Source organism: Rhodnius prolixus, unplaced genomic scaffold (genome assembly GCF_049639745.1).
Source record: "Rhodnius prolixus isolate KJV_2025 unplaced genomic scaffold, Rpr scaffold_2, whole genome shotgun sequence".
In the NCBI taxonomy this organism is placed as follows: Eukaryota; Metazoa; Arthropoda; class Insecta; order Hemiptera; family Reduviidae; genus Rhodnius; species Rhodnius prolixus.
In genome coordinates, this window is record NW_027411592.1 from 39914687 (window position 1) to 39941854 (window position 27168).

At 35.8% G+C, this 27168-nt stretch overlaps 2 protein-coding genes across 7 annotated transcripts in view; one reads left to right on the top strand and one right to left on the bottom strand.

Annotated features, from left to right (window-relative positions):
- Positions 1-27168, bottom strand: part of DIP2 (disco-interacting protein 2) — a 617293-nt gene that overhangs the window by 402233 nt on the left and 187892 nt on the right. The window lies entirely within an intron of this gene.
- LOC141449627 (uncharacterized) lies at positions 3931-7403 on the top strand. 3 transcript variants are annotated; one of them, XM_074119198.1, is made up of 2 exons: positions 3931-6918; positions 7095-7403. In XM_074119198.1, the coding sequence occupies exons 1-2, from the start codon at positions 6318-6320 to the stop codon at positions 7154-7156; spliced, it is 663 nt and encodes a 220-aa protein (XP_073975299.1). In that variant the 5' UTR covers positions 3931-6317; the 3' UTR covers positions 7157-7403. The 3 variants fall into 3 exon arrangements, with proteins under 3 accessions (XP_073975299.1, XP_073975298.1, XP_073975300.1); XM_074119197.1 differs by having other exon boundaries at positions 7111-7403; XM_074119199.1 differs by having other exon boundaries at positions 7140-7403.

Consider the following 27168-nt stretch of genomic DNA (forward strand, 5'->3'; position numbering starts at 1 on the left):
CTAGCCCCAAAGCCTCGCCACGGCACGCGAGGGAGAGATATTTATACTCTGACTCTCGACGAGTGCGTGTCCTTGTTCGTGCAGTGTGTGTAGTCGTCTGTATAGTGTGAGTGTTAAGGTGTGAGTGAGGTGTGTGGTGGGGAGCTCGAGTTTACCTGTGGGTTCGCTAAACCCAAGTAGCTGCACACAGCAACTACCTCTGCAGGTCCTAAGTGTAGTGTGTGAGTGTTAAGGGGTGTCAGTGTGAGTGTTGAAGTGTTGTTAGACTGGGATACCCGCAGGGACGCCAAGCTCCCTGAAGAAGTGGCTAGTCCACTTCCCCCTACGGGGACGTTGAGACAATGTTCGTAAATGGTAAGGTTTACCACAATAGAATATTTATTCAACCTTAACTACTGTTCAATGTCGCAAACTGAACAAGTGCAACAAATCTAATGGGGTGTAACCAAAGCGTTTTTTTTTTTGTCTTGTTCTTCAACCGTACTAAGCTACTGTTTATCTACTATGTTTAACCAAATCTTACTTATGAGGTGATCATTTTGCTTTCAGCAAGCTCCATGTTTCCTGAGGTTGCACAACAAACGAACTTCTCTAGTTATATGATTGAAATAAAAATTGTAGCCTTCAAAATAGTGAAAACTCCGTTCATTGAAGAGCAAAGGTCCATTCAAAACGCAGCATCCCCATTTCTCAACCCAGAATTACTAATAATGGAGTTTCTTTTGGAAAATATTACAAATAAAAGTTGAAGATTGAAATGAGTGCAATTAGCTTTGCATGTTCGGAGGAAATCGTACGATTTTCAAGAAAGAACCCAAAAAGTGAAAAGCCGAATTAGTAAAGCGGTAGTTATGGAAAAGAATTTTCTTCAAATTGGTATTCACTCTCTTTAACGGTACACTCAAAGGAAGGCACTTTAAAGGAACTTTACAGGCAAAATGTTTCTAATTTGTTATGAGGATACTTAAGGATGTAATTATTTCTGAGGAATCAAAAGTATTGTTCAGTTTGGATATAAAAAATATTTATGCCTACGTTTAGAACTATATTTTTTAATTGTTCTTCAAGGCTTAGATTTTTTATTAATGTACATATTTTGCTAAAATTATAGCACATAATATTAACTACTACTTTACAAAAAGCGATTGAGCAAATTTTTATTATGTGAGGTGACAGGCTGTTAGCACATAGAACAAAATCAAGATCTACTCAATCGTTTTTTTGTAGTGCATTAGTAAATATTATTGCAATAATCACAGCAAATCTTGTCCGATGATGGACAGAGTCGTCTGTAACGAGAGAGCACTGACCAAAGGCCAGTACAGCACTAAAAAACTTACGGGAGCCAATTATTATTACAAATATTGACGTGCACTAAAAAAACAATAAAAATAATAAAAATAAAAATTTTAGCAAAATATGTACACGTAGTTAATAGATACTAATAAAAAATTTAAACCCTGAAGTTGAATTAAATGTAGTTCGAAGCGTAGGCATTTACAATCTGACCAAAACTCCAAGATTTCACAGAAATAATATCTGATCTTCGGTCAAGAACTGCTCCTAAAGAATATTATTTCTTCAGTATACTGAGGATATTGGCGAAAATTGGCCATTTCAGAGAAAAATCACACCAAAGTAGTAAATACTTACACTACTTCCGGCTGAAAGATTTTGGTCGCTAACTTTCTGTCAGGACCCGCATGGAAGTTACCAAACGATATATTAAGTTTAAGCTTTCTGTAATTATTTAGTTTTTGAGAAGTTTTCTTCACATAAACACCAAGAATATTTCCTTAAAAAACAAGATTTCGAATTCAGGAGACCTCAAAACGGGATAGAAAACTTCAAATAAGAACTTTGCCATGAACGCCTTGATTGAAATATATTACGTATCCTTGGATAATTCAGGAGTTTTTACTAAATTCAACAGGATTTCATGACATTTACTCCATTCAACAGGATTTGTTTATTTAAAATAGTAATATAATCTTTTTAATTTTTTTCATATAGGCTACGCGAAGGTCAGTAATAAATCGTAAGCAAACAACAATCGAATAACAGATCTTAAAATTATTGCAACAGTATCTGAGCGATTACTGTATTTCATTCAATAATTAACACAAATCCCCTCAACCTTAAGAAATTGAAAATAATTTTCGCTGGAGAAGAAGGAAGTGGAAGCTGTTGGGTTAGAATGATCACGAAATTCTGCTGGCAAAAAAGAAATAAACGGAATAGTTCAAGGTGATATGTCAACCAGTTCAATTTAACCAAAGTTATGAACATTGCTGGCGGCAATTCAGATGAAAACCTTCATCAACTTGGGGCAAAATGTTAAGGAGAACTGAACAATACATTGTATTTAACTCCAATATGGCTGGAAACCATTTTTTTAGAGACAGGAGGTTAATAATGTTCAACGATTTGGCCAGAATTTGAAAAACTATTAAAAATGCTTTATTAGGGAATAAAGAGGAATTCGTGAAGGGAATTTGAGCTATTCCTCACATTCTGAGAAATAAAACAGAACGATAATTAATTTGTTGTTTTCAATAATACATTTTTTCTGCAATAGTTTCAATAATTTTGGAAGATTACTTTTGTTATTCCATTTCCTTATTTCGCAACTGTATAATAAGTACAATAAGAGACACAGGTACACAGATTTCCAGGTGTTACTTGATCTGTAACCCATCGAGCCTTAGCCTTGCTTTTTTAATAGTTGGCCATTCTTATTCACTTTTTTAATTTCCTAGTTAATGTTTAACATCTGATATGCAGGCTCACGTGACTACAACATATGAAAGAGAAGATACAACATAAAAAACTTCAATACAGAGACAAAATATTTGACCTAAATTTCTTAAAATATGAACAATGTGAGGGTGGCAATTGAGGGTTACAATTTCAGTAAGGTACAACATAAGATGTTTTTTAAAAACAAAACAAAAATCAAATGTATGATGGCAGATGCATTTTTTATGTAATTTTTTAAAATAATGACCGTCATAATGATTATTTTTTCATTAGCATTTTTTTAAAAACCAGTGCATTAATAGTTGAGTAGCTCCTTATAATCAATCTAAGTTAATAGGGTGCTAAACTTTATTAAACAAATATTTTGTAGATGAAAATGGCCAGCATAAGGGTCTGGGGCTTCTAATAAATTCTAAAAAATATGAATGAAAATTAATGCAGTAAAATTACTTAAATGATATAACTTGCTGATTTGTGTACCTTTTGGCGTTTAACCAACTGTTATACTTAACTTTTTAAAATGTAAGTTTTTGTTAAGGAGTTAATTTAATTATAATTATTTAAAATTTATTTTTATTTTTTAATAAAAATAAAATTTACTTCTGAGATTTTAACTCAATTTTAAAACTCACAACTACAAAATTGGATTCACTGAACAGAGCCACTATCTAGATCACATCCGTTCAACCACTGTACTGTCACATCCATCTAGAATATTTGATCATCCAAAGCAAACATTCCATCAGTCTGATGATGAACGGGTTTATTACAGAGCCTTCATCAACAAGAAGGTTGTTAAAAGGAACACTGCCCTACTAGGTAGACAGTATAGTGATTACTTTGCGTACACCAGGCTCCTAGTCATTATGCAAGAAGAATGGATGGCCTGGATGACTTGACGAGTTTCATGTACCACAATCACGAGACAGCGCTTCTAACGGTAAATGTAATACCATCATTCTCGGTGGTACAATGTGGCAAACTTATAGAGCACTATTTGATTAAGTATTTTTCATTATTCAATTATTAAATACACAACTTTTTACAAATACTTTTGTAAATAAATATTCAGGCGGAAAACAGTGTAAGTCTGAAATTCTTTGATAAAACTCCCCCGTAAGGTGCTAAGCATTGTTAACCAAAGAATCCTTTCCTTAGAACAGGTGTAGCCTACACCGTTTTCTTGGGCGCATAGAAGACCTGTCAAGGTCGTCGCACGTGTGTCCACGACAAAATTGCTATAAAAACATATTTTACGACACTAATATGCAAGAAATGACTAATTTTCTAAATTGGTATCCTCTGGAAATATGCTTTTTGAGCGAGTTCTAAAAGTCCAAAGATTTGGTATATTTGTATTTCAGCTTTTGTAGCAGTAAGCTATTGTAAGTTTTTTTAAGATCTGAAATGATATTACAGTTTGAATTGTCTTACCAAAATTCTAAAAGCAGAAAGAATATGCAAGTACACCCAAAATTCCGGAAGTGCGGCTTTAAAACATGTGGTTTTCTCGTTTTCCACAATTTGTCTAGGCAGTTAACATAGGGATTCATTCGAACATGGACAAAACGTAAATTAGGTCTATCATTTTGGTATGAAACTTTTGCTCAGAGAATAAGTTCAGTTCTGGGAGGGATCTGTGACGTCACCTTTCCTTCATCAACAATATTTCATCACAGTGAACCTGCACATTGTATCATTTACGTACGAGAAAGTCCTGCCAGTGTCCGGATCTTTTTACTATCGTAAAAAATATAATTGTAAAATACTAAGCATACTTAGTAACTACAGCTGACTTAGTAAACATAATTCAGAGTTCTTAATTCATGATTCTTTAGAGATATTTTTTAGAAGTCATTTTTTAAATGAAAAAAAACCTGTTTATGTGTAAAAAACAATTTTATGATTCTAAGTTATTAAAATGAAAGATATAATTTAACAGCGCACTTTTCATTTTATCAATTTGCTATTCATAATTCCATTTTATTATTTCAGTACTTTCGTTCCCACAATTATATGCTAATATTAAACAATTAAAGAAAATTCCCATAAAATATAATGAAACAAACAAAATAGGAAATAAAAATTTACAGAAAAATTGCGTAAATGTAAATCTTGTAAGAGAAGAACCATTAATTTGCAACGCCAAGAAAGTCAACAAACACATCAATGGAGGACCATTTCTTATCCAGAGTTATGGTTTCTGTCGCCTAGCCAACTAATATGATTATAATTAAATACTATAACTTTTTTTTTTCGTTGGCATTTATTTTGGCTACAATCAGCGCGTTGGCGCTATAAGTAACAGTGATAACAGAAGTATACGAGTGGAGAAGTTACCCAGTGGTAACACTCCAAAACATTAGGCTATTAGTCGATCTCTTCACTTGAGAGGAAATCACGAGGCCACTGTCTCTTAAGGCGTCTTGTCCGGGTTGTCAGAAAGAGTTCTTGAAGAAAGATTTTTGTGCTAGAGGATTTATATGAGATTGCAGGTAAAGTTTTCTGCATCGTATTTTGGGCGACTTGAGTGCCAAAAGGAATGTTAAGGTCAGTGTGTATAGTCAAAGTAGAGACATAAAATGGAGCGTTTACAGTAGTTCGAAGTATTTTAGATTGTAGCGATTGAATCCTTTGGAGATTGGAGCGTTTGGTTGAACCCCACAGCTCTATTCCATACGCCCAGGTGGGTTTCAAAATGGAAGTATAAATTAGTCTTTTGTTGTCCAGAGGGAGTTTTGATCTATCGTCTAAGAGTTTTTTAAGTAGTCGATAGCGTCTGTTTAGTCCAGTTCTTTTTAGTCTAGTGTGGGGGTTCCAAGAAAGACTATTATAACTAAAAATTTGAAGTCGACTTTGTGAAAGCTCAGCTGGGTGAATTGAGCTGGCCTTTTAAATCACAAAATTATTCAGTGGCCTCCTGTGACCAGTAGATCCCCAGGAGCCGCTAGGTCCTGATCTACCACCATTTATCCAGAAATTCCAACCAGTGATCCTAGAGTTGTGTGTTTCTTTCCCTATTTTCGTAAACTTATTTTCCTTCCAGTATAGTTTGGTTCGTTTTTTTTTTTTTGTGATTTTCAAAATATTAGAGAAGAGAAAAGTGGTTCCAATAATATTGTCATTGACCGGGAAACTGGTGCTTTACCTTGCTTGTCTTAAGTAAATAATAAAAAGATTATAGGAAGTAGAATAAACTACACCCTGTAGTGCAAGACGGAAACATCTCAACCTCTGACGGTGAATAAAAGTCCGAAACTGGTCAAGAATGCAATAAATATGCGTGCTATGACGGGTATAATCGCCGATATTATCCGGCTCGGCGAATCAAACTACATTTCACAAGTTTCGCATCAATTACTACGCTTTTCGGTGTTGGATGAACAGAGTTTTGTCCATATGCATTAAAATCCATCAGATCGGGTATTGTGTAAAACAGAAAATAACCATAAATGGAAACCATGGTTTTATAAATTAAAATCTGATTATTATTTATTTATTTTTTAAATATAAGCACTGATTTAGATTATGCATTTAGAGTAGAGTGGGAAGATCAAATGGAAATAGAGGGATTCAAAGTAGAATGTTCACATGAGCACGTCTTCATGATAGAAATATTGGTAGATAAGTACAGCCTCACAGAAGATAAAATAAAAACCGAAGATGATGAAGAAGAGGAGGAGGAGGAGGAGGACGATGACGAAGAAGGGGAGAAAGTTTTAATACAAAAGAGAGATCCAGCAGATAACAGGCAAATGGCTTTAACGGTGCAGTACTTCAACCTAGATCAGTTGGAACGTTATGCAACTTATGTTGCGAACAATTTTGATGATTTATTTTTTACGAAAAAGTTACAGATGGCAGAAGAATCCACGCTTAATGATGAGAAGGCAAAGGCAGATGAAGAAACGGAAGCCGACGATGGTGGAAAGGAAGATGGGAAAAGTAAACGTAAAAAAAACAAATCAACCGGCGAGGATGTGGCTGGAACTATGGCGCCAGGACATAAATACTACGGTGGTAAATCTTGCCTATTTCCTATGAAACCAACAGAGCTAATACAGCAAATAGTTCAAGCATCTTTGGTTGTAACTCTATACTGGAAAGAAGATTTAAACAGTCCACGCAAACTGATTGGTGATGCTGATGTAAAATTGGGTAAGAACTTTATAAAATGTGTGGCTGAAATACACGGTGTAATGCCTAATTCAACATTCATTGAGGATACGTTCAAAGTTAAAAATAACGGGGAAAATGCTGGTTTTGTGCGTTTGTTCGTTAGATTAACTAATTTTGGTAAAACAGCTTATCAGTTTTTTTAATCTGTCGTTAAGGTGTTCATTGTTTCAGTATACTTTCTGTTTCACTGGGTAGAACAGGCGGACTGGAGAAGTGAGGACATTATACAGAATCTAAGACTTGGACGTTAACTGGAGAGTACATTATCTCATGCAAACGTAACGCCATTTCTTGTTTTTGAGATTTTGTGTAGATGAGTGTTCCATAACTGTTTTTTCTCTTTTCTTTCCCGGAAGACACAGAGGTTCTCCAAAAAGAGCGAGTTAGTAATATAAGTGGAAGAATTAGTGCCGAAATGATTTGTGTAAAAAAGTTAAATACGTTAAATTAAAGAAAACAATAATTAAAAATTATCTCTTTTTTGTTTTACATTTTATCGAAATTTACAACTGCAACACAATATCAAGTAGATGAGAAGGTGCCCAATTGGGTAACTGAACATGAACATAAAATCGAAAATTTTCACGATGAAAATACGACTATTTCTATTTGTGGCATTGGCTTCCGCCATACAGCCAGCATCGTCTAGGTGCTTATCACTAGGATATCACTCATACTTACGGTGACCATTCGTACTGTTTTTTGCAGGACAGTACTGTTTTTTAAGATGCTGTCCTTTTTATTTTTTAAGCATAAATTTCCTGTTTTTTTATTTATTTGTACTGTTTTGTACTGTTGTTCAATGACATTTAAATTATACTCAAATTTAATTTTTGAATGTAAAATATAGTATAAACGTATAATAATTAAGTTTGCAAATAATCGTTTAGAAAAAAATTGTCTGTGTACATTAACTTTGGACGAACCTTTAGCGTAAATCACAACCTGTTTTACCGATAGAGTAGACTAGTCGACTAGTGTACACATCGATCGCTAAACGTCATGTAAAAACTAATAACTAAACTAACCTATACGAGGGTCGTTTGAAAAGTCCGTGCAAAGTCAGTGAGATAGCACCACTGGCGCGTATCGAGGTTATGTTTAGTTAGTAGCATCTCTTGGAAGAACACACACCAAGTTTCAGCCAGATCGGTCTATTTCTTTGTGTTTGGCATTCGTTTGGATCGAGGAAGTCGAGTGATTTTCAAAAAATGGACGAAAAAGAATTTCGTGTGTTGATTAAACACTACTTTATGAAAGGCAAAACGCCTCAGGAGACTAAAGAGAAGCTTGATAAACATTATGGTGACTCTGCACCTTCGATTAGAACAGTTTATAAGTGGTTTCAAAATTTTCGGAGTGGCCATATGGGCACAAGTGACGCTGAACGTTCTGGACGCTCTGTTGAGGTTACTACTCCAGAAATCATTGATAAAATCCATGATATGGTAATGGATGACAGAAGAGTGAAGGTGCGTGAGATTGCCAGTGCTGTGGGCATCTCGAATGAACGGGTACAAAATATTTTGCTTCAACATTTGGACATGACAAAGCTATCCGCAAGATGGGTGCCGCGATTTCTCACGCTTGACCAAAAACGAAATCGTGTGAAGTGTTGCAAGGACGGTTTGCAGCTGTTCCAGAAGAATCCGCAGGACTTTAAGCGTCGTTTCGTCACTGTGGATGAAACATGGATACATCACTACACTCCTGAGACCAAAGAACAATCTAAACAATGGGTTACCAAGGGGGAATCTGCGCCAAAAAAGGCGAAGACCGTTCCTTCGGCCGGAAAAATTATGGCGACTGTCTTTTGGGATTCGCAAGGAATAATCCTCATCGACTATCTGGAAAAGGGTAAAACTATTACAGGTGCATATTATTCATCGTTATTGGACCGTTTGAAAACCGAGCTGCAAGAAAAACGCCCACGATTGGCCCACAAAAAAGTCCTTTTCCATCACGACAACGCACCAGCTCACACCTCAGCAGTTGTGGTCGCAAAATTAATGGAAATAGGGTTCCAACTCGTTTCACATCCCCCTTATTCTCCAGACTTGGCTCCCTCGGACTACTATTTCTTCCCCAATATGAAGAAATGGCTGGCGGGAAAAAGATTTTATTCAAACGAGGAGGTGATTGCAGAAACGAATGGCTATTTTTCAGACTTGGACAAATCCTATTATTCGGAAGGGATCAACAAACTAGAGCAGCGTTGGACGAAGTGTATAAGCCTAAAAGGAGACTATGTTGAAAAATAAAAAAGGTTTACCCCAAAAAATTAAGTAGTTTTTATTTTTACACGGACTTTTCAAACGACCCTCGTATGGCCATTGTTTTGTAATAACCGATCTCGTGTTAATAAACGTACCTTTTAATATTTTTTATAGGTTCTTTTTTGCTCCTTGTCCTGTTTTTTGATACAAAAATAATGGTCACCGTACTCATACTCCATTCTTACTTATAAATACATTCGCTTCACTCATTCATCTCTCTGCTATAAACAACTATTTACATATACTACAGCTAATGGATGGATCAGTACTCTATACTCCTGACATCCTTATAGCTTAACCGAAATTAAAATCACGTAATCCTTCTCTAAGCATTTTCTTCCATTCATTCTAATTCGGCTATAGCTTTTAAATATTCATATTTCTATGCTAGCTCTGATACAGATTTAAGCACATAGATGTTGGTGGAGAATATTATGTCTTCGTAGCGAAATGGTGCATCTAAATACCTGTATAAGTTGTAAAACATTAGATTCCTTTCTACTAAGTAACGTGAAAATATCATTATTTTATGTTTGAAATCTACGTCTTACTGCAATTAGAACTATAATGTGACAAAATTATTCATATTTCGAAATGTTACTTATCAACGATGAACCTGCTACAATTGAAAATGGAAAGCCATACCTTTCTTTAAAAACTGATTCGAAAGTATGTTCGTTACTGGGAGAGGATTTTTTCACTTTACTTCGAATTTTTAAAAAAATTCTCTAAAGATTTTTCTTCTTTGTACAGCTTATGTACTACTTTGTCCAGGGGGAAATCACAAAATGAAAACAGTAAACGATTTTTTTATAAATACCGGTACTTTGCCAGCAGAAATGGGTGCCTAATTCCACCATTATCTGTGCAATGTGCCGCCAGCTTGTCTAGAAGTGTACTAATTGTCTTGAACCTTGTGGAACAGACCCCTTTTCCCGGGTATCAATAGTAATAATACCAGACAGTAAATTTGTAAATAACCTTTACAAGTCATGATAACCTCAAAATCCCTTCCATTTCATTCCTCTACAAACAGCTCATCCTAAGCTTCTAGTAGTACATCTCTACTTTCTTCCGCAATACCAGGTAATCCTCCATAACCTTGTCTTTCCTCATAACCACTACACCAAATCCGAGCTCTCTCTCTAAATTGATATTTGAGGTAAGCATAAAAATGTTTTTTTTTGTAAACTAACCTGATTCAGCAAATCATCATACAGATTCAAACTTCAAATTTCTTACCTGCAAACAAAAGATTTAACATTAAAACAGAGTATATTTTAAAATAATTAAAACTGAGTTCCCCCAACAAATACACTGCAAAAATACTGCAAAAACTTGTTTGGGGAATAATCCAGGAGACCGTGGCTGTTTGAAGAACAGAGTAATAAATAAAAGCCATGTGCATGTAACGATGGACAGCGACCAGATGGGAGGCAAGAGTTAGTTTCCAGTCAATATTGAAGATAGATTTAGAAGGCAGTGTGAGAAAAGCGGTCGTAGTTAGTGGCCATAAAACCTTAACACTAACACATCCTCTCAATTTACATACAAAAACGTTAAAACACGAACGATATTTCTTGGAAGTAATCAGATTTACCCTCCATGTTTCGCTAGAAATATTCTTCAATCTAATCCTGCAACGGCTCAACAGATACAATCGGCTTTGGCGGATTTTTTTTTTTAATTCCATATTAACAAGACCTTTATCTTCATTTAGTCATTCTGTCTTCCCGATCTCTTGTAATCTTCAATATGGCGTCGTTTTATAAGCAAGGATCTCTCTCAACTGTAACGTTTTTTTTATATACTATTATTAATATTTTGTTTAAATCTTTTATTGTAATTTACAACTGCAACCACAATTGTTGCAACAAGTAAATGTGGAACATGATAACACAATGCCAGGAATACTGAATGTAGAAGGCAGTGGTGTCACTCCATTGTCGTGTACATATTATTACACCGCTCTGACGATAAGAGCAGATCACGAGGTTATCTATCTTCTCTTTAATCTTCTTGGAGGATTATCCTGGTATTGTTGAAGAAGAAGGTAGGTGTTCTACTAGAGTCTTAGGATGAGCTGTTTGTAGAGGAAAGAAATTTGAGAAAACGAGTTTTAGCAAGATCTTTAAACGGAATGGATTTTGAGGTTATAATGACTTGTGAAGGTTATTTGCGGCTCTGGCAGCTGAGTGCGTATGGAGTGTTGTTAGCGAACCATTGGGGTCGGACCATTTAGGTTTATCGATTAAGATCGGGGCACATAACCCATACACCCAGCAAGGGGTTATCAGTCGCTCAAAATGGAAATTACATAAAGCGGACTGGGATAAGTACAGTAATTTAGTTGACCAGCAGTTGGGAGGGGTAGATACAGGTGAAGACCCCACGGAGGAGTATAGCAAATTCGTGAATGCAATGAACTATGCAGCAGCCAAGTCAATTCCGAAATATAAATTGTATGCAGGGAACAAGAAGACGGTTCCTCGACCTTGGTGGGATGACGACTGTACGAAAGCTCGATTAGATAATATTGAGGCCTTTAACAAATATAAAAATCAATCTTCTCTGACCGCTTTTATCCGTAGTAGACAGGCTACCGCTAAATGTCGGTGGATGTATAAAAACAAAAAGAGAGAAAAGTGGAGGCAATTTTGTGGCGAATTTAATTCTAGCACCCCCCTTAAAACAATTTGGGAAAGAATAAAAATTCTGAAATCTGGGTATAAGAGGAAAACTGTTTCAGCTAAGCTGGACTGGGCGACCGACCTTCTGCACGCACTGACTCCGGATTACGCTCCACAAAACCTTAGAATACAACCACTTGCGACTACAGTACACAGACTAGAGGAACCTTTTGACATTGCAGAATTTAACAATGCTCTCAAAACCAATAAAAATACATCACCTGGCGTAGATGGCTTTCACTACCCCATGATAAATAAACTGACAGATAGCAGTAAAGCAACTATATTAGACATATATAACAAAATTTGGACTAACAGCACTAATATTAAGGACTGGAACGTTCACCTCATTGTTCCTATCCTAAAACCAGGAAAAGACCCAAATGACCTGCTGTCTTACCGCCCGATAACATTGACTTCCACACTCGGAAAGACATTCGAGCGTCTCCTTAAAGCAAGACTTGAATGGTGGATTGAATCGGAGGGACTTCACCCAAATTGTCAGAGTGGATTCAGAAGAGGCCGCAACACGATTGACGCAATTACATCATTCTACAATGATGTACTCACCAGCAACTCTAACAATAACTATCTTTTGGCAATAAGCGTTGATCTGTCTAATGCCTACAATAACGTGAATATCAACATTCTAATAAATAAAATGCAAGAGATAGGCACCCCACGAAGATTGCTGTTAAATATAGTGAACTTCCTTTTCGAAAGAGCAATGGTGGTGGAGGTGAATGGAAAGCGACTGGGACCGCGCCTCTCGGGTACTGGGCTGCCCCAGGGGGCGGTACTCAGCCCTCTCCTCTTTAATATCTATACAGCCAGCCTAAGACGGGTATTGGACCCTGAGGTGCGCATCCAACAGTTAGCTGATGACTTTATGTTATACTGCGAGGCGAAAAAAGCGGAAGAAGCGTTGGCAGCAATAGATTCAGCCATGGAACAATTCTCGAATTGGTGCGATCAACTCGGGTTCACTATAAACGCTGAAAAGACCAAGGCAATTATGTTCACGAGACATAGGAAGTACGTTGTGCCTAGAAGAATCAAGGCAGGAAAACTCAGAATTGAGCTGGTTAACTGCGTGAAATGGCTTGGGATGTTCTTGGATTGCAAACTTCTTTGGAGAACCCATATAAACAATCTAGTGGGCAAGTGTGAAGCAGCTCTCAATGTCATAAGGTGCATCACTCATCTGAATTATGGAGCTGATATTAAGACCTCTCTGATGTTGTACAGACAGCTAGTGTTGTGCCAATTGAACTACGGGGCATTTCTATACGGCGATGCCTCTCACACACACCTAACTAAAGTGGAGAGGATCCAATATAAAGCTTTAAGAAGCTGTTTGGGCGCTATGAAGTCCTCCCCCACAAATGCCTTATTGGTAGAAACGAAAGAATTTCCACTGAGGCTGAGGCGCAAAACATTGGCGGCAAGATATCTAGTTAACCGACTCCTCATCGCATCCTATCCAGTTACCAAACAAATCCCGACCCTTACCTCTAGAGTTCTGACAGAACAGTACTGGAAACTAAAAAAGACCCCAATACTAATCGAAACATTCTGTGACATAGCAAATCACTTACACCCACTGGAAAGACTTGAAAAACTTCCTTATCATCTATACGATTACAAATTGGCCATCACTCCGAACAAATTCTGCTACACAAACTTTTATCAATTTAATTCAAGTTCAATCGTTTTAGATTGAACCATAACCGAACTCCAAGCCATCTATTCCGCATAGGGGTTCTCCCGGATAAGCAGTGCACATGTGGGGAGGAAGCAGAAGCTGATTCCAACCACTTAATTTTGGCATGCCCTCAAAGAACTAAAGGCAGGGACAACCTTTGGAAAGCCATAGTGGAAAATAAGATAGAACTGCCGACTAATTTGCAGCAGATATTGGCAGGGGCAAATATTGGAACTCTTGAGGCAATAGTAAATCATATTAAACATAATCACATTCTAATATATAATAATAATAATAAGCTGTCTTTATTTATAAATATACATAAGGACAGATACCCTTGGTACATTCTAATATAATTTAATTATTAGAAAAATACTTTTTTAACTATAATATAATTAAATAATATAATTTATTAAATTATTGAAGAAATAAATACACCACCACACTGAATCATTGGCTAATCTGCACGCCCAGAAGGCCCCCCCCCCCAAAAAAAAAGGTTATTTGCAGAAAATAAAAAAACCTAAATCATTTTTTGCAGTATTTTTGACTGTAATGTCTAAATGAGTTGGGACGTTTAGTCGATTCCCACATTTCGACCCAGTATGACCATTTTTTGAAAACTGTACCTTTCAAGTGAACACGTTTAATATTGTTTCAAGAAATTTAAAGTATTATAAATGACGGTAAGAAAAAGTAGTTGTAAGTGGTCACAAAATTGTTTTTTAAATGATAAATTAGGAATAAAATAAGGTATGCCTAGAGCAGGGATGGCGAACCTTTTTGAGACGTGGGTCAAATTTCGTTCATTTTTTTTTTTAGTACTAGCTCTTGGGTCACTAATGCCCATTTGCACAAGAGTTAAGTTTAAAAATTTTAAACTGAATATTTTCAAAACTAAACATCTTTAAAATTCGGTTGGCTTAACGGGTAAAACGGGACGAAACAAGTGCTATGGAGCACTGAATATAACTGAACAAAACCATACAAAAGTGTGTTTTATCTGAAGAAAAATCTAAATTTGGTTATTTGCTTTGGGTTGTCGATTTTTTTTAACAAACAAAATATGAGTAAAATTATACATTTTATTTGATATTTTGTAAACACTTTTGCTATATTTCAAATACTACAAAAGCATTTATCGTCATTTGCGTTTTAGAACTGTAATGATCAAACTAAAGGTTATAGATAGCATTTTAATTACTTTTGTGTCAATGCGTTATTGAAAAAAATACAGATAGAATATAAATTATTCAACAATTAGAAAATCTAAATTAACCCGCGTAAACCAACAAATGGTCGCCTAGCAATTGTGGGTCAGTGAAAAAGCTTGCGCGGGTCATAGGTTCGCCATCACTCGCCTAAGGTACGAGTATGTTTAATTTAGGTAGGGTACATTTAATTGGAATTTTTATTTAAAATGGAGATAAAGTGTTACAATAACTAATGTAACCGCAGCTTCTTTTAGCTACGAAGATGACACTAAGAAGGTCGAAATGTCTCTAAGAAGAAAAACTTCAAAGTGCTAATAGTTATACAGGAAATAATGCAGTTACCTACAGAAATTAAAATCATATAATATACTTTGGAAAATTAAAATATCACTTCAATAAAAAATATAAAACACAATCCTTTGAATTCCTGCAGGGATTTTTTGTTTTTTTTTTTAAATTAAAATCCTATCCTTAAAAAAATAAATAAGTAAATCTATGACAAGACAGATAATGGATTGATATAAATTCTTACCAATAAACTTTATATTATAACCTGCCTACACACTGTAATAAACATAACTGAACCAAGAAATAAAAATAAATTCTAATACTAAATCGCAATAAAAAGATTGACTACTGATAAGCCTAGAAGTACTGGAAGGATGTTCGGTCCTAAAAAGGAATGCACTCTGCTGACACCCACACCAAACGTTGAACCAGGCTGGTCAGGGTGAAGGACATTTTGGTTCACCTTCTTCTTTTCGCACTCCTAGTGGGATGTTTCTATTGCACACTGCAGTAAATACTGCAACTTTACTCAACCGACTGCATTAATCAATAATCCTATTGAGATTAGCAACTACAGCCAGGTCAATGTTGGAAATGCAACTACAATTTATGGCCGACCCTTCTATGCAGGTCTGCGGTGTGCAGTCCCATCTCTTCGAGCTATTATTAATCGTGCTTCATACAATATCGAGATTATCCTTTGTTTTCTTTAACGATTCTATTTTCTGCGCAGTTTTAAAACAAAGGAGCTATTGTCGTTGATTGATACCTAGGAATTATCTTCTTGTAAACGAGAGATAGATTCAAGGAATGGCCTAGAAAGGGTTGGCAGAAATAAAGATAGATTTGAAAATTACATTGTCTTAACACGAGAGAGAACCTAATCTAGGCGAAGAATAAAAGTGTACCCTTTTTCTAGTCATGTTATTAATAAACTAAACCTCTTTATAAAAAAAACCCATAGTAAACCCATTGTAACAAAACACCTGATCAACGAAGATTATGAAGATACTCTTCATGCAATAACGGCGTGTCTTTTACATTTACAATTACTTCTAAGAATTAAGGGCATAACGTAATGGTTTCTTCGAGGCTGGCGGAGAGAGCGTATTCAATGAGTCCACAGAAATGATTATAATTAATTCAAGATCGCTCTGTTAAATGTTATCTCTTAGTCACGACAAGAAGAAAGGTATCAATTTAAGACTGAAACTATTAACAAAAGTAAAACTTGATGTTTGTTTTTTTAGTGTACAAAATTACTTTTGAATAGAAAGAGTTATATAACCTGTTATTATGGCAGAAAAGGAAATTTTAGAAAAATATTAGGAATAGAGTTTACAATTGCTAAGGCATTGGAAAAAGTTGCAGACCATTTGCAGGATCTATGCCCAAAAGCGCCTAAGAAAATGGAATTGATCCAAGAAAATTCTTTCTTTTTTGGTTAGTTCACAGTTCGTAAATCAGAACCCTCTCGATTGAACCAAATATTGTAATAATTACAACGCTAAGGGAAGGGATTAGCTATAAGGTTAGCATACTGGACTCCCACGCGGAGGTCCCGGGTTCGAATCCGGCTGCTGACCCTTAGATTTTCTCTTCCTAGAAGCTTCTTACAGCTCACTGTCCGGTGAGAGAACACTGTCCGGAGGCCGACAGTGCACTGAAAAAAGCTCCGGGCGCCAATAACCTTAGATAACGCTCCTTAAATCATAAAAACAAAAAAAAACAAAAAATTACAACGCTACCTGTATCGTAGCGTTTATAAGACTATATTTTAATAGATCAGCTGTACTGGACAACCAAACACGCCCTATCTCTGATCTTCAAGATCTCTACATTCATCAAAGTGCCTACATAACTATCACCAAGCATATCTAGGAAAGATTTCGGCTGAAAAAAGTAGGCACAACACCCTAAACCTCTGCCAGAGCGAGATCAAATTAGTGAATCCTTGGAAAAGTTGCATACTGAGGAAATTCCCTGGCGACTAAATCCAATTAGGAGTATGGATACAAGAATAAGAGGGTTTTTTTTTTGTATGTAGGTGTGTCGAGTCCGGCGATCTCGGTTTCTTTAGTCGCCTCTTTATGCCTCCGGCTCTTCTAAGCAGAAAGAGCACAAAGATTGTCCATCACACTCGAGCGTGCCTCTCTCCTAGCTTGCGACTTAGTCCGCTTCTTCCTAGCTAAGCAGCGTGCTTTATAATCGCGCCATTCTACTGAGTGCGTCGCGTTTGCCGAGCTTGTGGCAACAGTTCTCCATGCTCCATGCTCACTGCGTCAGAAAAATTGTTTCTCTCTCTCTCTCTCTCTCTCTCTTTGATTTCTCTGATCGCTTCCCATTTTCCAAATTCCGCTTTGGAGTTCGCTCGCTACTAGGCAAACAGAATACTTAGTAGCGCAGTACGCCAATACAAAGTTGAATTAGAGGAGAAATTTTCTGAAATAATATGCTTTATATTTTGCAATCTACAGCTTTCGGTGACTACCAAGCTTCAGAATGTTTTTTTCCTTAGTTTACAGACTTACTAGGTCAAAATAGGTAACAGTAATTCAATTCCTAGCGTAGAAAGGAAGTTATCTTTTTGAAAGAACTCTGAATTTTCCCCCAAAAAATGACTTCTTCTTCAAATGTTTAACTTGAACTAAAAGTTCTTCAACTTAAACCATTTCTCCTTCTGAAAAGATGAACAATTTGGCTAACTAGAACTAGTGACAACGCGCGATAATCTCAGATCTTTTTTTTTCTCTCGTACAAGTCTTAAACTAGGGTCTTAAATAAGCTTTCAAATATTTTGGAGTCGTTCTCATTGAAATTACTGTGGTTAGCGAAAAAATACAAGGAAGAATAGCGGCGGACAAAAAAGAAAACCAGGAGCAGGATATGGTGGGTTGGTTAAAAGAGAAGAGGGTGACTGCGATGATTAGGGCACAAAAAAAAAGAATCTAGAGCAACTAAGGAATCTCTGGAGATATACGATACTGGCAAAGAAGTCAGTGACACGGCAAAAATGGCTTTGATGAATTCGAACAGGAAATTAGAAGCCTCGGCGTAGAAGATGAAGAAGAAGAATTGGTGATGTAGTAGTGGAAGAGAGTGGTTGAAAGGCAAGGTCCTTCGAGGAAGAACAATCCCCGTGGTAACATAATAGATTCTTCTGTATAAAACCATATTGCCTGCAGAGTATAGATTTTTTTTAAAAAGAACAATTAAAAAGTTCACGATTACTAAAACAAATACAAGATAACCTATCTTCACACAGAACATAAAACGAATACAATAACAATATGTTTAAAAAAATCAATAGAATGTTTCTGAAGAGAGAAGAAAAACGTTTTGTGTTGAGGCGTGAGAATTAACGAGCAATTAAGGTAAAAGAATAATTTAGAAAAATATCTCTAGGGACCGTTAGACGATTTACGAAGAATAGAGGAGGATGATGATTCGTGAGAAGTCCGAGCTGGATCCAACCAGTGTGCGCTATCTCTTTAACACAATATATTTATGTATCATACATGTAATATATATAATATTTCTCCGTTAGCTTTTTGGCCAGCTCTTCTATATACTGTTCAACAATGGTCGTGATCTAAAAGGCATACACGTTGTTTAATTCATTATAACCTGCACAAGAGGTTATCAATTACACAAAAAAGCAACTGCATTAAAATTTGCATTATATGTATTTATAGTTAATTATATTTCAATTATGACTTTATTTTTTATAAATACGCCTTCTGAAAGCATTGTTTGTTTAATTCTGATGATAAGACAAAACAGATACGAATCTTTATTCGCACAATATTCACACCGCAACAAAGGAGTATCAGTTCTAAGTACTGTAATCATCAACAAATACGATGATTTTTTATTGATTGTTCAACAATAAGTAAAAATCGCCTAACTGATGTTGAAACTAAAGGGTCGTCCAAACGACATCATGTCATACGCTTTGGGTCTAAATACACCAACTGAAAGCACCATTTTACGGAACTCTTTCCTTTTTTTAAAATTTTTTCAAAAATGGCTTCCATGAATTTCTTAAGGACAATTTTATTAAGGTCACTTTTAAGAGAGGGAGGGATTACCTCTAAAGTGCTATTTTTGTATACTGTACAGATTTTCCGTGTATACAATAAAGACAAGCCTATTTTTTCAGACAGGCTTTAGACCAACTACCCAAATTCCATTTATAGTATTAATAGATATTCTGTACTCAAATTTGAAAAAACAGACAAACTGGAAATGCCACTCTACTGAAAAGATATCTCAATATTTTGAGATTTCTTTGAAAACGATTAGAATTTTCTTTTTTCATGGCACAAGATTTCTTGATACCTATAACTGATATTCGAAATCTTTTTTACGGTAAAATTCAATTAAAATGCTTCTGGAAAATAGGTTAGGTAGATTTCCTTTAAAGCGCCATTTTCTGTAAAAGAATGTCCTAAAATTCAAAGGTTTATTCTTAAAGGAAGTTAAAATTTTGCAAAAATCCGCTACAGCAAATTCTTTAAGCGGAAGTGCCCTATTCTAAGGCTTCCTTCGTATAAACATTACTAACACAAAGATTAAGAACTTTTAATATTAAAAAAATGTTTTGGAGCAGATCTCAGATAGGGGCAGGCTTTCCAGTAAGGGTTACATTTCAGTGTAATGTACGGTTACAAACTGTTAAGAAATAAATATAACTCATATGTTCGGATTTTGAGATAAAAAAAATTGTGAATTAGAACCTTGAAAATATCGCAGGAAGTCGTATAAATCTTGACATCCGGATTTTTAAAAATCATTAAACGCGGACTAGCCAATTCTTCAGGGGTGTTGATGAAATATTATACCGATATCCCAGTCACCTAATATCCGTGGATGTGCAGAGGCAGTTTGATGGATGCAATTTTAGTCTACAACTGCACAAAGTCTAGCTTACATGCACACATTGTACTCCTTCTGAGCTCTAAATTTTCTCAAGTTAGAATTACTTCAATAAAGTAAGAATAAAGAATATATTTAAATAAAGAAACGTTGATAAGTAACTAACTTTTTGCAGGAAGTAAGAGCGCGTTAAATATGCGTACCTCTACCTTGTGCTTGCGTCTTGAACATGGATTCAGCTTTTAATTTAAGTAAAAGGAGCTAAAAAAAATCCTCCCATTGGTGTTTATGTAAATACACTTCTCCGGGGTTTTGCGGACCACAATAACATACGTGATTTTATTCAAAAGAAATTCCTTCTTCCTGCATGAATTTCTGCCTTGAACATAATTTCAACAATAATACTACTACTTGCCATGTCTGTTAAGGCGTACTTACAATTCTTTGGAAATGATAATGAAGTTAAGAAGATAGTTTTCACTAGCAAGTTATGTAGCAAAGCGAGTGGGTATATGAAAACATTTCTCTCAAATGTTTAATCGTTCCAATAATTTTGGATATAAATCCACTAAATGTTTATTTTTTGGTGCGCCACGGTAGCCGAGCGGTTAGAGGCGAGACCTGTAAAGCTGATGTGTGTTTGGGTTCGATTCCCGGTCTTAGGCCTTGGATTTTATTTAATGGTTAATAAAAGAAATTTACAGTAAAGTATGTTAGCTAGTCGCCTCCGTCCACGACACCTAATTAGTAGTTGGACATTAAGCCCCGCCTGAAAAATAGGCAATTACTCTAAATAAACTGCTACCTGCTGAACTTGGTAATAGAGTATATATCATTGAATCCGCCAAGAAGTACAGAACTAATTACAAATTACAAAAATATAATTACTAACACGAACTACCGCCTTGTCGCGTGTACAATAATAGGAATCAAATATAGAACAGATTTCTTACGAGGGTCGTTTGAAAAGTCCGTGCAAAGTCAGAGAGATAGCACCACTGGCGCGTGTCGAGGTTGTTTAGTTAGTAGCATCTCTCGGAAGAACACACACCAAGTTTCAGCCAGATCGGTCTATTTCTTTGTGTTTGGCATTCGTTTGAATCGAGGAAGTCGAGTGATTTTCAAAAAATGGACGAAAAAGAATTTCGTGTGTTGATTAAACACAACTTTATGAAAGGCAAAACGCCTCCGGAGACTAAAGAGAAGCTTGATAAACATTATGGTGACTCTGCACCTTCGATTAGAACAGTTTATAAGTGGTTTCAAAATTTTCGGAGTGGCCATATGGGCACAAGTGACGCTGAACGTTCTGGACGCCCTGTTGAGGTTACTACTCCAGAAATCATTGATAAAATCCATGATATGGTGATGGATGACAGAAGAGTGAAGGTGCGTGAGATTGCTAGTGCTGTGGGCATCTCGAATGAACGGGTACATAATATTTTGCATCAACATTTGGACATGACAAAGCTATCCGCAAGATGGGTGCCGCGATTGCTCACGCTTGACCAAAAACGAAATCGTGTGAAGTGTTGCAAGGACGGTTTGCAGCTGTTCCAGAAGAATCCGCAGGACTTTAAGCGCCGTTTCGTCACTGTGGATGAAACATGGATACATCACTACACTCCTGAGACCAAAGAACAATCTAAACAATGGGTTACCAAGGGGGAATCTGCGCCAAAAAAGGCGAAGACCGTTCCTTCGGCCGGAAAGATTATGGCGACTGTATTTTGGGATTCGCAAGGAATAATCCTCATCGACTATCTGGAAAAGGGTAAAACTATTACAGGTGCATATTATTCATCGTTATTGGACCGTTTGAAAACCGAGCTGCAAGAAAAACGCCTACGATTGGCCCACAAAAAAGTCCTTTTCCATCACGACAACGCACCAGCTCACACCTCAGCAGTTGTGGTCGCAAAATTAATGGAAATATGGTTCCAACTCGTTTCACATCCCCCCTATTCTCCAGACTTGGCTCCCTCGGACTACTATTTGTTCCCCAATATGAAGAAATGGCTGGCGGGAAAAAGATTTTATTCAAACGAGGAGGTGATTGCAGAAACAAATGGCTATTTTTCAGACTTGGACAAATCCTATTATTCGGAAGGGATCAACAAACTAGAGCAGCGTTGGACGAAGTGTATAAGCCTAAAAGGAGACTATGTTGAAAAATTAAAAAGGTTTACCCCAAAAAATTAAGTAGTTTTTATTTTTGCACGGACTTTTCAAACGACCCTCGTAATTTGGAGCAATTCAGTTGATCGTAGATTGAATTAAGGTTTGGTATCCTGAAGCAAAAAAATATATATTACACTTCAACAAGCCTGACCTAGGAGGAAAGATTTACCAATGGTGCAAGTGTAGGTGTTCTTCAACAAGGTTATTCGTATTAACCAAAAAAATATAGATTCCTAGAAAGTTTAAAAAGTTACTGAATGTTTCAGATGTTGGGTTTGGTATAACTTGCAATAAAAATAAAATAATAATGTAACTGCAATCGCCAAATAGATTCAGACGGGGTTTTTAACGTCAAACTACCGAACTTAGTGCCGGAGATGGTTGCTATTACTTCACTACTAATCTATTTCTAGCATAGTAAAAAAACCAACTAGTTTTATCGCATTCAACACTGAACTCAATTTCGTTAACTTTTAACCTCCATAACTATCTGTCGGCAGCCATCGCATTAAGTATCGGAATACTGTTCAATTCAAACAAATCGTGGCTTCAACCTACTAAATTATCTATTCACGGACAAAGCCAATTTTTACAATTAACTAAAATATAAGTGATTGCAAACAAATAAATTAAATTATTAAAAATGGATTATACAGAGTTTTAGTAAAATAAAAAAAACATAAATTAAACTGAATAATATAAAAATTGGATTCAACATTCCATATCCTGTGCATTTTTTACCACAATTATTTAAAACGCCACGATATTAAAGCTCCACAAGAAGGCAATTACAAAAAAAGATTTTGTGACTCCAGGCCTATACAACAATCGCTCTAACTATTCCATATAATCAACAGCAAAGCTAATTCTTTGCAATTGGAACGATTTATTTGTAACCTAAATGCCAAGCCATTGAGCCAGCCCATCGCGAAGCTACTACTACGGCTGTTTCCTGTTCCGTAACCTAATGAAACAGAAATATAAACAGAATGTGGTATTTAATAACGACAGCATTTCTTCTGTTCCCTTTACTGAACCATCTTTTTCTAGTACAGAGGGTTTTAAGCCAGCCCAACTGACTGTTAATCGGTCTTCACTTTAAAAAGATTTTGGAAATCCAAATGAATAGATGACGATTAATTCTTTCTTATGGACAACATTTGTACCACTCCAGTTCCTAGATTTACGAGATGTGGCTATTAAATAACAAGACTGATGCTGCTACAGAAGAACTATGCATGCACCAAATCCTAACTTTCCCACAGCTGTGCAGCGTAAAGCCTTCTCTTTCGATTGCAGCGTCTCACGTGTTTGTAGAGAAATCTGTCTGACCGGAACCGTCGTTTGTGTAAGAAGTGTTAGTTTCGTTTTGCCGAAAACATGATACTACACATGTAATAGTAGAGCAACGAATTGTCGTGAAATTTCACATGAAACTTGGTACAACCGCTACTGAAACTTTTCTTTTATTAAAAGGTTTATGGCGATGAATATTTATCACGTGCGCGAGTTTTTGAGTGGTTCAAGCGTTTACAAGATGGCCGAGAAGACGTCGGAGATGATGACCGCCCGGATCGCCCTTCCACGTCCAAAATGGATGAAAATATCGATTATAATTAACCATCATTACTACCGTCAGGTGCTTGCTCAACTCCGTTAAAGAGTAAAGAAAAAACGACCCGATTTGTGGAAGAACAAGTCATGAGTTCTCCATCAAGACAACGCGCCGGCTCACACTGCATTGCCTGTCAAGACGTTTCTAGCCAAGTACAATATCCCAATTTTAGACCATCCGCCTTATTCGCCTGACTTGGCCGCATGTGACTTTTATCTGTTCCTCAAAATCAAATCTGCATTAAATGGAACACGATTTCAGTCCATTGAAGCTGTGAAAGAAAAAGCGGCACGCGTCATGCAGGAGCTCACAGAAAAAGACTTCCAGCACGGTTTCGAACAAAGGTAAATTCGCATGGAGCGTTGTAGGGATAGGGGAGGGGTGTATATTGAAGGTGATAATAACTAAATATGTATAAATTTAAAATAAAATGTTTTATAGCAATAGTCTCGTTATTTAATAGCCACACCTCGTATTACGATGAAATTGGACACTCCCCACAGATAAAAATATCTATTTTTAAGGAAGTAGTAAAAAGTAATTTCTCGGAGCTAAAAAAAAACTCTTAATGTTATTTTGTCCGTTCAATGAATTGATTAATGAACTAATAAATGTTTTTATTAAACAAAAAAATCCCTAATAAATTAAAGAGTAATAAAATTAAAAATAATAAAAGGATAAAGGATAATTATGACCCCGACTGTCCACTCCCTCCTTGAGAGGACAAACAATTGTGGTGCATTGACTCATTATTAGTTGCTTTTGTCCTATTGTTTGTTAGCTCTAAGAATTTCGGCTTAGCTTTTAATTAATTTTCATATTAACGGCTTACAACATCCTCTTCTTCTCATAAGCTCAAACTACACGAAATAATGGCCGCCTAAGGCGAAGAATGTAGCCATCTACTACGGTGTCTCGGAGATTGTTTTTTTATAGGCTTTAAAGTCAAAAATTATTAAGATGGAATGCGGTTCGGCTATTGACTTTAGCTTCTACTCAATTATTTACTTCCAAATGCATAAGGTTCTTTGCGTTGTTCTAGTAATTTATTGTTTTCACTAGAAAATTTTAGGAGTAACGTTTAGATCGCTCTATGCTCATGTTAACCACAGTTACAATATATTTATTCATCACGTAATCGGCTAAATAGAAATTGTGATTTCAGCCTAGATTTTAGAACAGCTGTAAATTAAGAAAAATAAATTATTTAATTTGTATTAATCAAATCACACATCTTCCTTGTACCGAAAAGTTAATTTACTAACATGATTCAGAGAGTAACCGGGTTATGGATAAGACATGGCCAATCACTTCCGTTTGCAAACAAAAGGATTGTAAGAGGATGTTGAAGCTAAGGTGGTATTAATTATGAATTTCTCCCAAAAAGCGTTGGTTGAATTCTCTATTATGGAAACCAGCTAGAAATTATGTATGCCCCTTTGGTCAAACAGAAAATTCTGCTTTAGCACGATTACATTTACAACAGGATAGTTGTAGGATATCATAAATCGATAATAACTTTTCAATTCTTGAAGAAATTTGAAGACTTTGCGGGGATATAGCTGTAACCTAAGGCAGCGTACAGCCCCAATCTGGCACCAAATTATTAATATATGCTTCTTTCCCTCGCGGATAGCAATACATCACTTTAAAATGTGGTTTATTTTCTTGTCTTTATTCTTTTCGCGTTTGAGATTGACATCATCAGCACATCCCTCTCAATTGTCACATCATCATACGATATTAGGGGAAGCGCTAATCTCTCTTATCCTTCAATCATCACAACATTTACTCTAGCTGCTTTAATAAGTTTGGAATTATATCCGTACGAAAACTGTAGGTAAATAATGCTAAGGCAAAATAGTTAATTTATTTCGTCAATATATAAAGGGTTATCATCAGTTCATTCTACATACTGGTCTACAAGATAATGTGTACTAATCTCCTGTTTGATTTTAATGATGACAATTCCTCAAACTATAAGGATTCGAAGTGTTATACATTTCTGGCTCAGGTTTCTGGCTCAAGAAGAGCACTACGTAATCATACTGCTCCAGCTTATCTATTATATCAATTAAACTATAGCTAGCTTGCAGCTTGGGATGCGCCGGCATTAAATCAAAGCGAATGGCCTATCATTGGCTTACCCCTGACCGAGGGCTTCTACTCACAAGCCTTAGACTATACATTAGCTCCATTAGAAATACCAATAATTTGACAGAGCGCCGCTGACGAGCATGTCAATATTAACCACTTTATTTTTGTTCCGAGCCTCTCCAGAATAACAACGTTTTGATTGGGCTTCATTACATTGTTAACATATTAAAAAGTAACTAAATATTCGCTTAAATTAATAAATTCGCTTAATAAATTATTTATTTATTTCGTCATATAAATGAATATAAAACTAAATGAATAAAGTTATTGAAATTCACATCGACATTAATTAAAATTAAATTAATAAAATCTTTAAATACAAACAAAATATAAATTTAATATAGTAAAGTAATTGCAGTAAGAGTTATTTGAAAAATAATATAAAATTTAATTAAACCTAATTCTGTATGGAGAATTTCATTTATTGAAAGTATAAAATCACAATACTGCTGCCTTCTAGATAATTTGACCAACAATATAAAAACTGCAATGGAATTATTAAAAAAATATAAAATATTTAAAAAATTGATGAAAATGGTTCAAGAAAATCTCAAATCTCCACAACGTGAGACTAAAAATGATAGCAACACATTTAATTATTTTAGACAATATTTAAGACCCGTACATTATACCGAAATTGAATAGTAAAGGGAAATGTACCCATTCCTTCTCACAGTTTCTAGATAATGTATCAATTAAAAGTTACAAACCTTTTTTTGGGGTTTTGTAAGGTGCGCAACAACAAGGGTCCTTTGCACCTAAACTATACTGTAGAATAGACACTTTACTACACAGCCTAACCTACACCTAGTCAATCTGATCGATACAAACCTAACGGTTGGCCTAACTCCTATTTTCTTCTAACCTAACTAACTAATGTTGGGGTGGAGTACTCGATATTCCTCGCACCCCATAGAGATCTAACCTAAATTTTAAAAAAACCTATTTACACAAAATTTATATGTACACTCATATACTCATCTTATTAATTACATTCATCCTAATAAATACAATCATCCTAATAAATACAATCATCCTAATAAATACATTCATCCTAATAAATACATTCATCCTAATAGTTATATTCCTATATATACATTGAGTGGAGTACTCTATATTCCTCTCACTCATTTACAATCCTAAATCTATTTACATTTACGCAGCCCATTCACACGTGTGCCAGGGTGCCAATCCCGACAAAGACCCACCCGTCCTAGAAAGCAGT